We start from the raw sequence: 19,369 nt of genomic DNA on the forward strand, positions 1-19,369 counted from the left end.
TCGAGGACGAGCAGGAATTAAGCTTGGGGATGCTTGATACGTCTCCAACGTATCTATAATTTTTGATTGCTCCATGCTATATTATCTACTGTTTTGGGCAATATTGGGCTTTATTATCCACTTTTATATTATTTTTGGGACTAACCTATTAACCGGAGGCCCAGCCCAGATTTGCTTTTTTATGCCTATTTCAGTGTTTCGAGGAAAAGGAATATCAAACGGAGTCAAAACGAAACGAAATCAACTGGAGAAGTTATTTTTGGAAGGAAACCCACCTGATGGACTTGGACTCCACATAAGAAGATACGGGAGGTGCTCACGAGGGTGGGGGGCGCCCACCCCCCTAGGGCGCGCCCCCTGCCTCGTGGGGCCCCCGAAGCTCCACCGACGTACCCCTTGCACCCATATATACCTACGTACCCTAAAACTTCCAGAACAGAAGATAGATCGGGAGTTACGCTGCCGCAAGCCTCTGTAGCCACCAAAAACCTCTTGGGAGCCCGTTCCGGCACCCTGCCGTAAGGGGAACCCAACACCGGTGGCCATCTTCATCATCCCGGCGCTATCCATGACGAGGAGGGAGTAGTTCACCCTCGGGGTTGAGGGTATGTACCAGTAGCTATGTGTTTGATCTCTCTCTCTCTCTCTCGTGTTCCATCTATGGCACGATCTTGATGTATCCCGAGCTTTGCTATTGTAGTTGGATCTTATGATGTTTCTCCCCCTCTACTCTCTTGTGATGAATTGAGTTTCCCCTTTGAAGTTATCTTATCGGATTGAGTCTTTTATGAGAACACTTGATGTATGTCTTGCCGTGATTATCTGTGGTGACAATGGGATATCATGTGCCACTTGATGTATGTTCTGGTGATCAACTTGTGGGTTTCGTGACATTGGGAACCTATGCATAGGGGTTGGCACACATTCTTGACTCTCCGGTAGAAACTTTGGGGCACTCTTTGAAGTACTTTTATGTTGGTTGAATGAATCTGAGATTGTGTGATGCATATCGTATAATCATGCCCACGGATACTTGAGGTGACAATGGAGTATCTAGGTGACATTAGGGTTTTGGTTGATTTTTGTCTTAAGGTGTTATTCTAGTACGAACTCTTTTATAGATTGATCCGAAAGAATAACTTTGAGGTGGTTTCGTACCCTACCATAATCTCTACGTTTGTTCTCCGCTATTAGTGGCTTCGGAGTGACTCTTTGTTGCATGTTGAGGGATTGTTATATGATCTATCTATGTTATTATTGTTGATAGAACTTGCACTAGTGAAAGTATGAACCCCATGCCTTGTTTCCTACCATTGCAATACCGTTTATGCTCACTTTTATCATTAGTTACCTTGCTGTTTTTATAATTTCAGATTACAAATACCTTTATCTACCATCCATATTGCACTTGTATCACCATCTCTTCGTCGAACTAGTGCACCTATACAATTTACCATTGTACTGGGTGTGTTGGGGACACAAGAGACTCTTTGTTATTTGGTTGCAGGGTTGTTTGAGAGAGACCATCTTCATCCTACGCCTCCTACGGATTGATAAACCTTAGGTCATCCACTTGAGGGAAATTTGCTACTGTCCTACAAACCTGTGCACTTGCAGGCCCAACAACGTCTACAAGAAGAAGGTTGTGTAGTAGACATCAACGGGCACCGCGTCATGCCCGCCAACGGGCCAGCCCTCCACCGAGCTATAAGTTAACCGTAAATTCGAAGGTACTACCTTTCTCCGAGTACACTAACCAGGATTCATCCTTTGCAGTCCGGCTAGTAGCTCTTCTCGACAGAGTTCGTCTTCGGGGGATCTCCCTCCAGAGATGATGGAGAGTGAGACCCCACCAGCTTCTCCGCCTCATGAGGCGGGCGACACTGAGGTGTCGTCACGGAGGAGTCCGGATCTTCCGAAGCCAGAAGCTAATCCCTCGGCCGCCCTGAGCCCAGAGCGTTCGGATCCCACGAGGGGCGATGAGAAGGGTCCGGCACAGCTTGGTGTCCGGCCGGACATACTGACGGGCCTTTTGGAGCAAGCTGCGCTCTCGGAGGAGCACCGCTCATTAATGAGCACGGTGCTCAAGAAGATTTCATCCGCCACGAGCGGTTTGAATGAAGCATTTATGAGCCTGCTCAGAGGCTTTGAGGTAGTAGTGAAAAATACACAATTTTGACTGTGAGGCACGCGCTAGGTGTGCTCCATATGGATAGTAGCCCCTGAGACTCTGGTTGCCCGCCCTAGGCGGCAAACGGAGGATCATATTGTGTAAGTAATGATTGTGCTGTACATATGCGCAGGTATCTAAGGATCCGGCAGCCGACCAGTCATAGAAGTTGCCGAACTATGGAGGCAGATTGGATCTATTGATGCTGATATCACGTTGGTGAACTAACGGTTGAACGAGTCACAGAGTATAAGCTCTACTTTCCTTATTATGTTGTATAGAAAAATATGAGAGGGGCATAATATTAATGCGACATACTTGGACTACAGACAGTGCTGCTGTCGTGGAAGCCCTGAGGGCGGAACTTGCCCAGGCCAAGGAACAAGCTCGGGCTAGCAATGTGGCTGCCCTAAAGGCGGCCGGGGAGTTGAGAGCCGAACAGGCTGCTCATCGCCGAAGCGAAGAAAAGTTAGCCGAAATGGCTGTGGAGTTAAAAAATGCCCCCGACCGGTATGAGCTCCTTGAAAAGGAGAATCAGGTTAATTCGGCTGACCTAAACAAGGCACTTAATACGGACAAGGAGATGCGGACCGAAGACAGGCCGGAAAAATCGCGGCTAGGAGCCCCTACTTGTTGCGGATGAAGTTTTTGGATCCGAAGTATGCTCTCCTGGATCGACGCTGGAGTCCTGCAGACGCTTATGCAGACTTGGCAAAGAGTACAGCTGATGTCGTCAAGTTTTTCGAGGATCAAGGTGATAAATAAGTGGAGAAGCTGTTCTGGTCCCAATTCAATGCTCCTGCGCGTCCATTGCCGTTGAGTGAGAAGATGGCTACTTTGGCGGAGCTTCATAGGTTGTCCGGGCTTGCCATGCGGTCTGTAATAGACCATCTTTGGCCGAAAGGGCCTAAGCCGGACAGTTATTTTGGTTTGGTGCAACAATTCCTCGGTGCCGTATCTCAGATCGATGCCATGAGAAGGTCGGCGTGTATAGAGGGTGCACAAATGGCTCTCGCCCGTGTTAAAGCATATTGCACGGATATGGAAGCCACCATCGTTGCAACCCAGAACCCGGTAGGAGGCTAGGCTCCGGCCGAGCACTACTTGGAGCAGGTAACAGAGGGTGCTCGTTTGATTGAGGCTCTGTGCTCGAAGAATGTAATATTCGAGTGACAAATCGTGTCATTGTGAAAACAATGTTATTTTGATTATGAGGCTATATTTATACTTTGTGCCCGAAAGTATTATTTGTGCCTCCTGTTCGGCCGTTTTTATGTATATGTGTAATTCTGAAATTTAGCAGTCGTTGGCTTCAGCCCCCACGCATACAATGCGGGGGTGTTCGCGAAAAATATGCATAATCACTCTTTATCCAACGTGTTGGTCCAATAAGGAGGTGATCGCACGTCGAACTAGGCAACCGGACTATATAGCTGTAACACTTTCACTTAGCCATATGAGTTTGACGGTGGGGCTACTATGTAGCCCCTAGTACTTTTGCATGCATCTGAATACGGGCGCGTGTGTACATGACCGGGAAACGGTCCTTCGTTAATGCGGAGGAATCCTAAAGATTTCGGTAAGTCTTCGAGTGGTTGAACAGTCTCTCGATGTATCATGGCAGTCAGTTTTCGGCTTTCTCTAGTGAGGTGCTCGTTCGGAATAACTAGTGCACAATCGCAGTAGTTCTCCTTTGGCCACCTTAGCCGATAAGAACGGAACATAAGGCGGCAAACCCAGGAGTCAGGCAAACCCAACATTTGACCAAAGACATGATTCGGAGCTGATGCATATAAGGCCAAACTCGTGACGCCGAACACTCCCGAAGGTATTCGGACTTTATAACAAAAAATGGGCTGAAGAATGCCTTTTCATTATAAACCCTGTATTTCCAGGTACGTGCATTAGTCTGTCGTGGCAAGATGCCAATAACGATAGTACCCTCTGTGGGTATAGTACCCATGGGATGTGTAATCAACAAGAGGCAATAGAAAAGGTTTACACAGGGGCTTAATCTAAAGAGAAACCTTTGAGCGGGGCCCTGCTGCACGTCTGTGCCTCTATCTCCATTGTGCCGTTTCCTGGAAGGGTATCACATGCACTGTGTCTGTAAAAAGGAAACACTTGTGTAGAAGAGTACAACGTAAGCGTGCGATGGATAGTAAAAGTGTAAGGCATTGGCCTGTAAATAAGGTCGGGACAATGGTGGGGCTTTATTAAATATTTATGGCCCCTGGTATCCTCTATGGGATTGCATATACGGCGCCCTGGCTCATTTTTATCCGGGTTGCCGGACTCGTCTAACCGTGTTCGTGGTCTTAACGACCGGTCATGCTTTCTGGTTTTTGAGGCTGCTTAGAGTCCGGCCGCTAGGGCCGTCGCGTATTCCTCTGTGCGTGAAGAGCGCTCTGTTTTTCCGTCAATGGTGATGACGCCACGTGGGCCGGGCATCTTGAGTGTAAGGTAGGCATAATGTGGTACTGCGTTGAAGCAGGCGAAGGCCGTTCTTCCAAGCAATGCGTGATAGCCATTTTGGAAGGGGGCGATGGTGAAGAGTAGTTTCTCGCTTCTGGAGTTGCCTGGGGAGCCGAATGTTACCTCCAGTACAACGGAGCCCCTGCCGCAGGCTTCGGCGCCTGGTATCACCCCTTCAAAGGTGGTGTTGCTTTGGCTAATTCTGGATGGGTCTATCCCCATCCTGCGGACAGTGTCCTGGTATATTAAATTGAGAATACTGCCGCCGTCCATGAGGACGTGGGTAAGATGATATCCGTCGATTATTGGGTCAAGCACCAAGGCCTCTGATCCTCTGCGCCGAATACTAGTCCGGCAGTCCATGTGGTCGAAGGTGATCGGACAAGCCAACCAGTAGTTAGATGCGGGTACGATGGGCTCTATAGCGTATGCGTCACTGAGCGCGCATTCGTGCCTTCTCGTGGATGTGTGAGTCGCGTGGATCATGTTTACTGATTTTACCTCTGGTGGGAATTTTTTTTGTTCCCCAGTGTTTGGCTGGCGAGGCTCATCCCCGTCTTCACTTGGTGTTTCCCTTCCCTTGTGTTCGGCATTTAACTTGCCGGCCTGCTTGAAGACCCAACATTCTCTGTGAGTGTGGTTCGCAGGTTTGTCGGGGGTGCCATGAATTTGGCACAGTCTATCCAGGACTCTGTTCAGACCGGACGGTCCCTCTTTGCTGCCTTTAAATGGCTTCTTTTGTTGACCGGGTCGAGAGCCCTTGAATCCGGCGTTGACCGTTGTGTTGTCCGGGCTCTCTTCCTTGTTTTGATGTTTGTGTTTATTACACCGTGGCTTCCCGTTGCCATCCCTTATTTCGGATGTGCTTGCATCGCTGGTGCCTTTACGTGCCAACCAGCTATGTTCACCCGCGCAAAAGCGGGTCATAAGGCTTGTTAAGGCTGCCATTGTCCTTGGCTTTTCTTGGCCGAGGTGTCTGGCGAGCCACTCGTCTCGGATGCTGTGTTTGAAGGCCGCTAAGCCTTCGGCATCCAGACAATCGACAATTTGATTCTTCTTAGTGAGGAATCTGTTCCAAAGCTTGCGGGCAGACTCTCCGGGCTATTGGATTATGTGACTTAAATCGTCCGCATCCGGAGGCCGGACATAAGTCCCTTGAAAATTGGCCCTGAAAGCGTCCTTGAGTTCCTCCCAACTTCCGATTGAATTTTCGGGGAGGCTTTTCAACCAGTGTCGAGCTGGTCCCTTCAGCTTGAGCGGAAGGTATTTGATGGCGTGGAGGTCATCCCCACGAGCCATGTGTATATGTAGGATAAAATCCTCGATCAGACCCCTGGATCTGTCGTTCCATCATATGCCTCTACGTTCACAGGTTTGAAACCCTGTGGAAATTCATGGTCCAGTACTTCTTCGGTGAAGCATAGGGGGTGAGCAGCCCCTCTGTGTTTGGACGTGCTGTGGCGTGCCGTCGGCTGTTGTTGTGTCCGGTGTTGATTCCGAACTGGTATCCGATCGGTATGATCGTTTTGGTGACCATAGCCCCGCGCCGAGGTGTGTCCTTTTGATCCGTAGATGGACCTAGCCGCGCCGGCTTTCTTGTCCAGGTGCTCACGTAAATCGTGCGCGGCGTCGGTGGCTGCTTTGTTGCGGTTATGAAGTGGTTTGTCTGGCCTCCTGGCCGTGTTGTTCTCTGGTGGAACGGCTTCGTCGTCTAATTTTGGCAGCAGCTTGCGTTTTGGATAGCTCTTTGTATGGCGATCGTCGCCGTTTCTTTCTTCAGTGTCTAGCACTTTATTCCATCTGCGATTGAGTGTTTCCTATGCGGCCTTTAGCCGTTGCTTCTGCTTCTTTAGACTTCTCGTGGTGGCCATAAGCCTTCTGTGGAGGTTATCTCGTTCCACGCGTGTTTCCGGGATGATGAATGCATCCTCATCTGGACTGTGTTCTTGTCCTGGGGCGGTTTGACGAACTCGTCCCTCGGGATCATTGTGATCGGGAGTCTGCTCCGAACTGTGTTCGGCGTGATCTGGCTCGTCCTGCTCCATCACTAGGTCCATATGGTCGTTGTTGCCTTCGGAATCGACTGGGGTGTCGATCTTTCTGGCGCTCTTGTCACTATTTTTACTGTTGCTGGACTTGGAACGGCGTCTGCGCCGTCGTTTTGGCTTTTGTCCGGGGGTCTTATCTCCCGGATTGTTACCATCGTCCTCCTTAGGCATGTCCACCATGTATATGTCGTATGACGGGGTGGCTGTCCACCGCCCCGTGGGCGGTGGTTCCTGTTCTTCTCCTGCATCGTCGTCCATACCGTCGATGTCTTCGGAGTCGAAGTCAAGCACGTCGATTAAATCATCGACCGTGGCAACGAAGTGGGTGGTGGGTGGGCAACGAATTCCTTCGTCGCCTGTTTCCCACTCAAGCCGGACATAGTTCGGCTGAGAGTCTCCTGACAAAGAGAGAGACCTCAACGAGTTCAGCACGTCGCCAAAGGGCGACTGTTGGAAGATATCTGTTGCGGTGAACTCCATTACAGGAGCCCAACCAGATTCGGCGGGCTCAGGAGAGCGTGGACTGGAACCTACAGCTGGATACGAGTCCGGGGGTCCGGTGTCACAGGCTTCTTTGAGGGCGGGGCCTGTGTTCGGATCTACCGCCGATGAGGGTGCGGCCTGCGGGGCGGGGTCCATCCCTCCGTCCTTAGGCAACGCGGTCTGCTCCGGATTTAGGTCCGGGTCTACCGCAGGGATGACATCCCAAGCATTGTCCGACAGCAGGTCTAAGCCGTGCTCATCGTGACCGTCCGGCGCTCCTGGCACAGGCCCGAATCCGTTGAAGATCAAGTCTCCGTGGATATCAGCCGTGTAGTTCAGGTTTCCAAACCTGATCTGGTGGCCAGGGGCGTAGCTGTCGATCTGCTCCAGATGGCCAAGCGATTTGGCCCGCAGTGCGAAGCCACCGAACACGAAGATCTGTCCGGGGAGAAAAGTCTCATCTTGGACCGTGTTGTTGACGATGATTGAAGGAGCCATCGAGCCTGGCAGCGATGCGACAGAGGAACTCTCAATGAAAGCACCAATGTCGGTGTCAAAACCGGCGGATCTCGGGTAGGGGGTCCCGATCTGTGCGTCTTAGGCTAATGGTAACAGGAAGCAAGGGACACAATGTTTACCCAGGTTCGGCCCTCTCGATGGAGGTAAAACCCTACTTCCTGCTTGATTAATATTGATGATATGAGTAGTACAAGAGTAGATCTACCACGAGATCGTAGAGGCTAAACCCTAGAAGCTAGCCCATGATGATTATGATTGTGATCGTGATTGGCCTTCTAAGGACCAACCTCTCCGGTTTATATAGACATTGGAGAGGGCTAGGGTTTACACGGAGTCGGTTACAAGGAAGGAAATATATTATCCGGATCGCCAAGCCTGTCTTCCACGCAAAGGAGAGTCCCATCCGGACACGGGATGGAGTCTTGAGTCTTGTATCTTCACGCTCCAATAGTCCGGACGAAGTATATAGTCCGGTTGTCCGGATACCCCATAATCCAGGACTCCCTCAGCAAGGCCGCGCAGTTCCTCTAGATCCGGACGCGCATCGGCAAGCCGAGGCATCTGGAAGAAGAACTACCAGAGCTAGAGCAACGGCTCGCCGGAAAAGACAAAAAGGGGGGGGGCTCCTCACCGCGGCCAAATCCCTTGACGGCGGCGCGCCCACCGACAGGGAGGACGCACGACCGTCGAGGAGGATGGCTACGGTGCAGAGTTTTCACGCTCCTCTTTCTCTCTCACACAGATGCGGTGGTTGAGGAGGGAGAAAACGAAGGGGAAAGAAGCGGGAGGAGGGTGCCTTGTGCGGCCTCGCCGATGGCCGGTGCAGCCCCAACCGCACCGTGACTCAGGCGTCGTCGCGCGCAACAGAGAAGTGAAAGGGAGCCAAGCAGGGGAAGGAGTAGCGAGCTCTCTCTCTGACACAAAAAAGGAGGGGAAGGAGCAGCGAGCTCGCGGGCTCGAGGAGCCTGTCTTCGGCGGTCGGCGTGGATCGGCACGGTGTCGCCCTCGAACGTACAGAGACGAAGGGCGAGAGAGGGGCGCGAGGGTGGAATGGGCTAGGGTTCAATTGGGGATCGATCGAGGTGTTTTTGTTCTAGAGAGAGGCGCGGTCGTCCGTTGGATCGCGATGGACGGCGGGGATCGAAACCCTAACGCCCAGCGGGCCTTTTGGGCCACAGTGCAGTAGCAAGCAGACTGGGCCGAGGCCGCCAGCCGCGGGCGCCGTCGCACGAGCTGGGCCAAGGCCAGCTGTGCTGCAGATTTTCGCTTTTTTTCATTTTATATAGTTTTATTCAAAAAAATGTACAAAAAATAGAAAAGTAATAGAAAAATGTTCTGAAAAGTAAACAGACGAGTTAAACTAAAAAGTTTCTGATATTTTTGATTGTTCAGAAAATACAAGTTTCTGAAAATAAATGTTCATGAATTTTATATAGAAAATAATAACGTTCATGAATTTTTATTTGGTCAAAGAAAATTATCTGTAAATAGTAAAAATTTCATGAATTTATATTCATGTTTTTTCCGCTGCGTAAATAATTAATAGTGCTCTTTTACAAAGAAAATAAAAGTTTACATAGAATTAAGTTTTTAAGAGCATGTTAAAAGTAATTATTGAAATGATATGATTATGTTATTTTTTAGGACCAACGTTATTAATAATATGATCATGTTTTATTGAAATTAAAGGTGCATTTATTTCTAATATTTTTCCCAATGGTAATATAGATTTAATTGCATAGACAATTGTATGTTTAATTTGACCAACGTTAGATTAATGCATATGATTGTTATACTGATCTCACTTAAATTGTGATTTTAGGAAGCTTCACTTGATGAGTTGCCTAAAAGAATGTTCCGACACTCAAAGGTGATAATTACACTGAGTGGAGGAAGAAAGTAGACCTGCCATTTGTCTGTGCTGACCTGGATTGGGCTGTGGATGAACCACAGTCGGTCCCATAGAGCTAGTCAGACAGGCCACTGACAAAGATGATGCGTGGGAGAAGAAGAAAAAAATATTATGCTCCTTTGGAGATGCCATACTCCATAGCAAACCAAAAGTGGGTCAATGCAGACAAAAAGTGCATGGCATTTATAAAGAATACAATTGAGAGCACCATTATGGGCTCCATTGCAGAGTGCACTTCCGCAGGGGAGTTGCTTACAAAGATAAAGAGCCAGTTCACTGGCTCTTCAAAGATATATGCCACACAGGTGTTAAAGAAACTGGTGACAGAACACTACACAAGTGGTAGTCATGGAATAAGAGAGCACATCCCCAGGATGAGCAATACGGCAGCAAAGCTCAAGCCCATGGATGAGGATCTAGAGATCAAACCAAAGCTCCTGGTCCACCTGGTCATGGCTTCACTGCCAAAGGAGTTTGAAACCTTTGTTGTAAACTACAGTATGTCACGTGCATCATGGGACATTGAAAAGACAATAGTAATGTGTGTCCAAGAAGAGGACAGACTCAAAGCCGCACATGGTGGTTCACTCAACTATGTGAAGGAGAACAAGAAAAATAATTACAATAAAAACAACAAAGGTTCTCCTTCAAAGCCACATGGAAAAGCTCCCTATCAGCATCAGCGTCAGCAACAACCTTTCTTAGTGGACAAAGACACATGTCTCCACTGCAAGCAGAAAGGGCATTACAAGAAAGACTGCGCTGCTTGGCTGAAGTCAGTCATGGAAAAAAGAGGTAACAATATAGTTTCATTTGCAAATGAATCCTTGTATACACAGTTTTCAAAATCCACTTGGTGGATTGACTCAGGAGCAACTGTTCATGTTGCAGATTCTTTACAGGGATTCCATTCGACGTGGACTACGCAAAGAAGCGAAAGATGCATTGAAGTGGCAAATGAAGTTGAAGCAGAAGTTGAAGCTGTCGGTGACATCTTCTTGGAGTTGGCTGATGGATTCAATCTTCTACTTAGAGATGTTTTATTTGTTCCATCATGTCATAGAAACTTAATTAGTGTTTCTTGTTTGGACGGAGATAATTATGAATGTTAGTTTGGACATGGCAAATGTGCCATATGGTTAAATAATGCTTATGTGGGTGATGCTTCATTACACGATGAGCTTTATTTGTTATCACTTTTCGTGAAATTTTTTATTCTGTATGCAATGTGAAAGAACATGTTTCCACGTCGAATAAAGAACAAAAGAAAAGAAAGAGAATATTCGACTCATCGAAATTATGGCACTGTCGCTTGGGCCATATTTCCAAGGGGAGAATAGAAAGATTATTCAAAAGTGAAATTCTTCCTCCGTTAGAATTCTCAGACTTAGAACAATGCATAGATTGCATTAAAGGAAAGTAAATAAAACAAATCAAAAAAGGTGCAATCCATAGCACAGGCACACTGGAAATCATTCACACTGACATTTGTGGACCATTTCCGATGAAAACTGTGGATGGATATGACTCGTTCATAACATTCACAGATGATTACTCTCGCTATGGATATATTTATCCAATCAAAGAAAGATCTGAAGCGTTGGATAAATTTAAAATATTCAAAGCTGAAGTTGAAAAACAACATGATAAAAGAATAAAGATAGTCAGGTCTGACCGTGGGGGAGAGTACTATGGTCGTCACACTCCATATGGCCAAGTACCTGGACCTTTTGCAAAGTTCTTGCAGGAGACTGGCATAGTAGCCCAGTATTCAATACCGGGCGAGCCTCAGCAAAATGGAGTAGCTGAAAGGCGCAACCGTACACTTATGGATATGGTGCGCAGCATGTGCCATTGGATTATGGATGGAGGCACTTAAAACCGCCATTCACATTCTCAACAGAGTACCAAGCAAGTCGGTGCCCAAAACACCGTACGATCTATGGACAGGAAGAGTGCCCTCCCTACAACACTTCAGGGTGTGGGGGTGCCCTGCTGAGGCCAAAATATTTAATCCAAACATTGCAAAGTTAGATCCCAAAATAGTGAGTTGCCACTTCATTGGCTATCCAGACAGATCAAAGGGTTTTTTCATTTCTACTACCCAGACAGGTATACAAAGTTTGTAGAAACAAGACATGCAGTCTTCTTAGAGGACTAAATGATGAGGGGGGAGCTTGGTAGCTCGGAAAATTGATCTTGAGGAGAAGAGGGTGCATGCACCTAATCCGATGATTCAGGAGCCATTTTTCTCACTACCAGTTGCAACTCCACCCATGACAACTATGGGGGTAGTCCCGGAACCTGTCCGTCAGGAGCCGACTGAACCCGTTATTGAGCATGAAAGGGAGGTGCAGCAACAAATTTTAGAAGAAGTGCCAGAAGTTGAGGCACAGAATGTGCCAGAAACTGAGGCCCTTAGAAGGTCTACAAGACACAAAAAGTTAGCTATTTCTATTGATTATAAAGTTTATAACATGGAAATAGTTCATACAGAAAAAGATCCCACCTCATATGAAGAAGCCATGATAAGCTCTCATTCATCAAAGTGGATGAAGGCAATGGAAGATGAGATGAAATCGATGAGTCCAAAGATGTTTGGGACTTAGAGGAAATTCCTAAAGGAGCCAAAACAGTAGGCTGCAAATGGGTTTACAAAATTAAGTATGACTCTAAGGGAATGTAGAAAAGTATAAAGCACGACTCGTGGCAAAAGGATTTACACAAAGAGAAGGGATAGATTACAATGAGACATTTTCTCCAGTCTCATGTAAGGATTCCTTCAGAATCATAATGGCATTAGTTGTTCATTTTGATTTAGAGTTACATCAACTGGATGTAAAGACGACATTTCTCAATGGAGATTTAAAGGAAAATGTCTACATGAAACAACCCAAGGGTTTTATCATGGAAGGCAAGGAAAATATGGGATGCCGCCTGAAGAAATCCATTTATGGATTAAAGCAAGCCTCTAGACAGTGGTATTTAAAGTTTAATCAAATGATTAAAAGTTTTGGATTCAAAGAAAATATTGAGGATAACTGCATTTATGCAAAATTTAAAAAGGGGAAATATATTTTCCTAATCTTGTATGTGGATGATATCCTGCTTGCTAGCAATGATGTTAGTCTACTACAAGAAACAAAGAAGTCCTTATCCTCAAATTTTGACATAATAGATCTTGGTGAAGCATCATATGTTTTGGGCATAGAAATGCACCGAGATAGGAACAATGGAGTCTTAGGACTATCGTAGAAAGCATATTTAGAAAAGGTTCTTAAAAAGTATAATATGCATGTGAGTAAAGTCACACCTGCTCCTATAGTCAAGGGCGATAGTTTTGGGAAATTTCAATGTCCCAAGAACTAGTACGAGATCGATCAAATGATAGCAGTACCATATGCTTCGGCTGTTGGCAGCTTACAGTATGCACAAGTGTGCACTCGCCCTGACTTAGCTTTTATCACGGGGGTACTCGGTAGATATCAAGAGAATCCAGGCATAGAGCACTAGAAGATGGTAAAGAAAGCATTGCGTTATGTGCAAGGCACGAAGGACTACATGCTAATATACAGGGGAAGTGATTCCCTAGAGATAAAAGAGTATTCAGACACAGTTTTTGTGGGGGAAAGAGATGATAGAAAATCCACGTCAGGATACGTATTCACCCTTGCTGGGGGAGCTATTTCATGGAAAAGCTCTAAGCAGTAGATAGTTGCATCATCCACGATGTATGCAGAGTTTATAGCATGCTTCGAGGCCACGGGGCAGGCGATATGGCTAAAGAAATTTGTATCCGACTTGAAAGTGGTAGATTTTATTCACAAACCACTAAAGATGTACTGTGACATCCAACCCGCACTATTTTACGCTCACAACAACAAGTCGAGTAATGCTGCCAAAACAATAGAGATAAGGTATTATGTTGTGAAAGATAAAATCCAAGATCAAACTATAAGTCTCGAGCATATAAGGACAAAAGATATGCTTGCGGATCCGTTAACGAAAGGCTTACCACCCAATGTGCTCATGGAACACTTAGCCGGCATGGGTTTAAGGGAAAGCCTATGATTCCTGGATCATGAGAGGCCCAAAAGGAACAGAATTTGTTTCTAAACAAAACGTATGTTGTAGCTGTATGATTCTATCGGCAATTAAGTTGTGACGATGAAACATGCTCTATGTATCAATATTTGATGAAACAAATAAACTAGAAAGTATAAGGTTAAAAGTAAAAGTTTAGATCAAGGGGGAGAATGTTAGGTTGATCTCTCCCATGTGGGCCCAACGGCCCACTGGACCCCTGATCCGCGCCCTGATCGGGGGCGCCCAACCGCAATATGGTTGACGGGCCCCTGTCACGCAGCGCTACATGAAGAGGTGGGGGCCGCCAGCACGTTGTACGAGGTTCACCGCATTGCCAGGCTCCCCACCGAAACACCCGACCCGATCTAGGTCTTGCGCTGACAGTGACGGGAAGCTCCGCCGCTGCCACTGCCCACACATCACCGCCGCCACCACCTCGCCCACTCTTCGCCATCACAATGCGCCACAACACCAGGATGGCCTCCGGCTCGAGGTCGAGCTCGCCCACTCTACCGTGGATATCCAACACATGCGATCCCGATGGATCTAACAGGTTCAAGTCCGAGAGTTCATGCGGCGCACTAACAAGCTCATCCCAATTGAGGTCTAAGTATCTTGCGGTCCCCCATCCCATCAACTCGGAGAAATGGTTGTGGATTATCTCCTCTTTAAGCTCATGTTTGGTGACTCAATCGTGGTTGTGCTTGATTATATTGCTTTTTTCCCTCTGGGCATTGATCTTCCAGTGAAAATATTTGGTGTTGCCGTCTCCCTCCTTGAGGTTTTTCATCCTAGCACATTGTTTTTCTTGAGCCTTCTCGATCACCGAAAGACTAATAACGCCCTCTTGACCTTGGGACGAAGATCTTGCTCCCCAGTGGAGAGAGGCCGCTCTTCTTGCGCGGTGTAAGATTATCAAAAGTGCAGCATGAAGATGCACCTTTGATTTAGAAAAGAGCCTCATGCTCCACTCGATTTGTCTTGTACCAGTCTTTCTGGATTTATGGTGTAGCACATGATATGGATCCACACGAGGGGTTGGCTCAGCCCATGCTTTTTGATCCACGTCGGTGAAGCCCGGAATGAAGGTCCAAAAGTTTTCGAATTTGAAAGTCTGCGGCCTTCTAGGCCCACGATCATCATAAGTAAGAATGTGCAATGATCGGAGAGGGAAGTCGAGATAGCACGCAGAATGTGCGTATTGAATTGGATGTCCCAATCCACGTTGCAAAAGGAGTCAAACTTGTGGAAGTGCCTTTCTCAGCTCGAGCTCAAATGCTCCTGGTGTGAACAATAAAATCAAAGAAAATAGAAAAAAAATAAAAAAATTCTGAATATTTGTGTGGCAAACTTTAAGGAATGTTTGAAGTGCATGCAAAGATTCATCATGAAATCACATTGGTGGAAGTGGTGAAAGAAAAACAAAATCAGAGCTCGAAAATGTGTTTGAAAGTACCATTTCCAGAGCATAGATTTTGTTTTTTGTCACGCGTTCAACCAATGTGATTTGGTGATGAATTTTGCATGAACCGCAAACATTCCATTTTTTTTTTGAATTTACTGAAATGTTTTGGAAAGTTGCTCTTTTTAGATAAGGTAGATGAGCAAGTAACAGTATTTTACCCCGCAAAAAAGAAGAAGCAGCAAGTAACAGTATTTTGTGATCTTGGCACACAAACTGGGTCTTGAAAATTGGTCCGTAGAGTGAGGAGACTAATTTAAATTTCAGTTGGCGTTGTCTTTCTACCTGATTCAGTAACTAAGCAGATGATCCAAAGCAACAAAACAGACCACCAAATCGTTCACCACATGACCATTTCATTCCTTGTATGTTTGTACGTACGTATCTGTACCACACAATCAAAAGAACTGGGAGCAATATACAGTTACATGCTTGTTTGCTGAACTCCTGAAAGCTTCACAGTTGAGAGCCTTGAGACTATATTTAAGCATCAATCGGCATGTACTCCAAGACGCCAACAATTAGTTTCAATCAAACCAGTTGTACATCATATCATCGGCAGAAAACTCAAATAATTGGAGCATCTACAGCTTAGGGGCCCCTGACATTTCCTCGGTTCTGCAGCTAGCAGCAAATATCCTTCGCCGGATGTGCCTTCAGTTCAAGCCAAACCTGAAATATAAATGATCGTTGTCTTTAAAATGAGTTTGGTACTGCAATGATGAAATTAGATTTGATTCGATTTCAATCCGCTAGTTTTCAATGATTTGCCGGGTTTTACACGATTTTGCGACACTATCCTCTCAGAAGTAAGCCTTTCATCTTTTGTTTGCCACCCGATGAAATGGCGAGTAACTTTTTTTTATTTGGGACGAAAAAATGGTCAGTGGTTGAGATGAAGTAGGTGTCTGTCTCTGATAACGCAAGTAGTAATCCAAAGGTTGGTGCTATGAGTGTGTGTTTTGGACACATGGTCCTTACCAGTACAGTTGTAGCTGTACCAATACGGATGCCACCAATCATGTTGCTCTCATCTATAGGATCCAATGTCTCCAAAGAGTTTCCCCATTCGTCCTCCATACCATACGTTGTACATTTTGCAAAATAAATAAATATACTTATTACGAAGTAGTATCTTGGTATTCATGGGAGCTACCTGATGGTCCAGGTGGGGTGTCAACTTGCAGAAGTTGGTTGCAGCACCAGCACCGTGCGGCCAGCAGCTAACATTTTTTTTTTTCGAAACGGAGCCAGCAGCTAACATTCAAGTGTGGATTCACTTGAATGCTAACTGTCGTACCATGAGCGGAAGTAAAGAACAATTTTCTGTTCGTGTGTACGGTGATGCGTGCGATGTAATTAAGCCTACGCACAAGCTAAGCTAGGGAGGGACAGAGCGAATCCTGGGTTAGCTTTTGCTTCTCATAGTCGTCGGTCATCAAGCAAGGCAGATGCCCCGTCTCCGTTGTGTATCCACTATCCACTCCACGGATCTATCTGGATGGTCTACACTGACTGCATACAGTGGCCTGCCTGTGCCTGGGGCATCTTGTAGGCCACAAAATATGTGTCTTGCTTCGCATCACTTTTACGTAGGAGTACTAAATCTGTAGGCGCCCCTAGACGACAATGACATGTCGTGGTCGTACGAATATATGCGCTAATCTTTGGCTTCTGTCCCAATTCCCCATTGACTTGTGGAATCTTTCCTTGTGCTTGGGATCGATGACAGATGGTCGATGCTTTCTGGATGGGTGGATGGATCAGTTTTGCTCCAATCAACATGTCAAATTGATTTGCATGTTAGGTTCATTTCGAGATTAAGCAGAATTGTTTATAATGGCTTTTGCAGGAAATGAAATTTCTAAGTCGCAAATACGCTTCACTTGAAGTATGAGTTCTGAGAGTGATACCATGCGTATCACCCAGGTTTCTCTTTACGGATTTGCACCTTTAAGCCTCATCGCACATGAATTGTCAAACAAGTCATCCATCACCAAGTGTTCTACTCAAATTTGAACTGAAACCACAAAACGTATTTCCGATCGGAGGGAGTAGTAACTATTTTACTAGTTCAGGTTTCTCATCTGATATGCGTATCAAAGTCATATTCATTCATGCAAATTTTGAGAATAGTTTGTGCAAGCGCAAGCCAGCAACGTAACAGAGATAAGAAATGGAAGAACGATCAGCTTACCATGTCATTCTGAGGAGGTACACCTGGCACCTGCTCATTGGGCTCCCGGCGGAGACGCCGCGCGGCGCCATGACGCCGTCGTCGCAGGACAGCCTCACGGGCACCATGCCGGTGCGCACGGCCCCGACCCGGACGCCCATGTGGGTGTCCACGACCACCTTGAACGCGAGCCGCCGCCGCCGGTACCTGTCGCGCACGCGCGCCGCCACCGCCTCGTCGACCACCACCCCCTTCGCGGTCGCCACAAACCTGACGACCGCCACCTTCCGGGCACCGTGCTCCAAGCCTTCCACGGGCGCCCACCCCAGCGTGATGTCCCCGTCACTGTCGGCTAGGTAGACGCGGCCCTCGCCGTCGCCGTACTCGAAGGCGATCTTGTCGTTCGGGTTCCAGGACACCACCTTCACGGCCGCCGTGACGTCCATGGCCGACACCGCGGAGGAGTTGCCGACGCGGAACCGCGTCGTCGAGACCGGCTGCAGGTGGAACGACGGCGGCCGCGGGTGGTAGGAGAGGTACGCCAGGCAGGCCGCGGCGACCGCGAGGCAGAGCGCGAGCAGGAGGAACCCGGTTGCGAGGCAGCACACGCGGCGGCCGGAGCACCCGCTGCCGCTGCGATGCCTCTTCCGCGGCGCCCCTCCGCCGCGCTGCTGTCTGTAATGGTGCGCCGGCGGCGGTTTTAGCGGGATCATCTGCGGCGGGGGCGCGAGGGGTGGCTTCTTCAGTGCCGGCGTCGTCCTTGCCGGCGCTGGCGCGGCAGCCGCCGCCACGGCGGCCTTGGTTTTGGGCTTCGGCGCCAAGGAAGGCTTGTCGTCCATCGATGGTTCTTGGTCCCGACTGTGAGCCGACCGTGGTGTGTGTCCGAGAGAAGCTTAAAGACTGGGTTTGGTCTGTGAAATTGGCAAGTGGGAGTGGAGCGGCAGTGGCAAGGCAGGCGGTAGCTATGGAACGCAGTTTTCCAACGTCCACTGGGAGTGGGACGTCCCCAATTTATCCTAACCATCTACCGTGCAACCGACGGTGGACTTTTGTTGTTGCATTTCCAACCTTGAGTTTGAACATTTTAGCATATTGCGGGCATCTTCAACGCCGACCCGCAAATCCCTCCAGTATATGCCCCTTTTTTTGTTCGGACGTTGTCCGCGGACATGATACATGTGATGGGTTACCTATCACTGGTAGGGTCAAGTACTTGACAATCTAAGGCCCATCTAGGGTCCCACACCATCATTGGTAGGTCCCTGGACCGTAAGCACATTCGGATGCGCGTAACCAAACATCCACTCGGATAAATCGACGGCACTCAGACGTCTTCCCGCCAATCGACCCGGCCACCACCACTCCGACAAGGAAGGCAGAGCGGCGACGTGGGAGCAGCAACGGTCGAGTAGTCTTAAGTCGAGCTTTAAGCAGAGTCATATCTACCGTTACCTGTAACTGCCGTGGTTGTGACCATTTACACCTGTAACTGCTGTAGTTATGGGCATTGATCACCTTGCGGCGTGGAAGTAGAGGGGGATGGTTGCTTGTATTTACGTTGGCATTTCCCCGAAAAGGAGAGCATGGTGAGGGAGTCCTTGATTAAGGGTTCCTCGGACAGCCGGACTATATACTTTGGCCGGACTATTGGACTATGAAGATACAAGATTGAAGACTTCGTCCCGTGTCCGAATGGGACTCTCTTTTGCGTGGAAGGCAAGCTTGGATATTCGGATATGTGGATTTCCTTCTCTGTAACCGACTCTGTGTAACCCTAGCCCCCTCCGGTGTCTATATAAACCGGAGGATTTAGTCTGTACGACAACAACAATCATAATCATAGGCTAGCTTCTAGGGTTTAGCCTCTACGATCTCGTGGTAGATCAACTCTTGTAATACTCATATCATCAAGATCAATCAAGCAGGAAGTAGGGTATTACCTCCATCGAGAGGGCCCGAACCTGGGTAAAACATCGTGTCCCCTGCCTCCTATTACCATTAGCCTTAGACGCACAGCTCGGGACCCCCTACCCGAGAT

At 47.7% G+C, this 19,369-nt stretch overlaps 1 protein-coding gene across 1 annotated transcript; it reads right to left on the bottom strand.

Annotated features, from left to right (window-relative positions):
- Positions 1–15,481: 15,481 nt before the first annotated feature.
- On the bottom strand, positions 15,482–18,292 carry LOC119332026. The gene is made up of 2 exons (XM_037605210.1): positions 17,353–18,292; positions 15,482–15,827 (listed from the first exon to the last, which is right to left on the bottom strand). The coding sequence occupies exons 1-2, from the start codon at positions 18,168–18,170 to the stop codon at positions 15,812–15,814; spliced, it is 834 nt and encodes a 277-aa protein (XP_037461107.1). The 5' UTR covers positions 18,171–18,292; the 3' UTR covers positions 15,482–15,811.
- Positions 18,293–19,369: the final 1,077 nt, after the last annotated feature.

The sequence above is a fragment of the Triticum dicoccoides genome, chromosome 1B, assembly GCF_002162155.2.
Source record: "Triticum dicoccoides isolate Atlit2015 ecotype Zavitan chromosome 1B, WEW_v2.0, whole genome shotgun sequence".
Taxonomy (NCBI): Eukaryota; Viridiplantae; Streptophyta; class Magnoliopsida; order Poales; family Poaceae; genus Triticum; species Triticum dicoccoides.

Excerpts from the sequence above, each read along its gene's own strand:
- LOC119332026 (XM_037605210.1), bottom strand. The coding sequence starts at position 18,170 with ATGGACGACAAGCCTTCCTTGGCGCCGAAGCCCAAAACCAAGGCCGCC.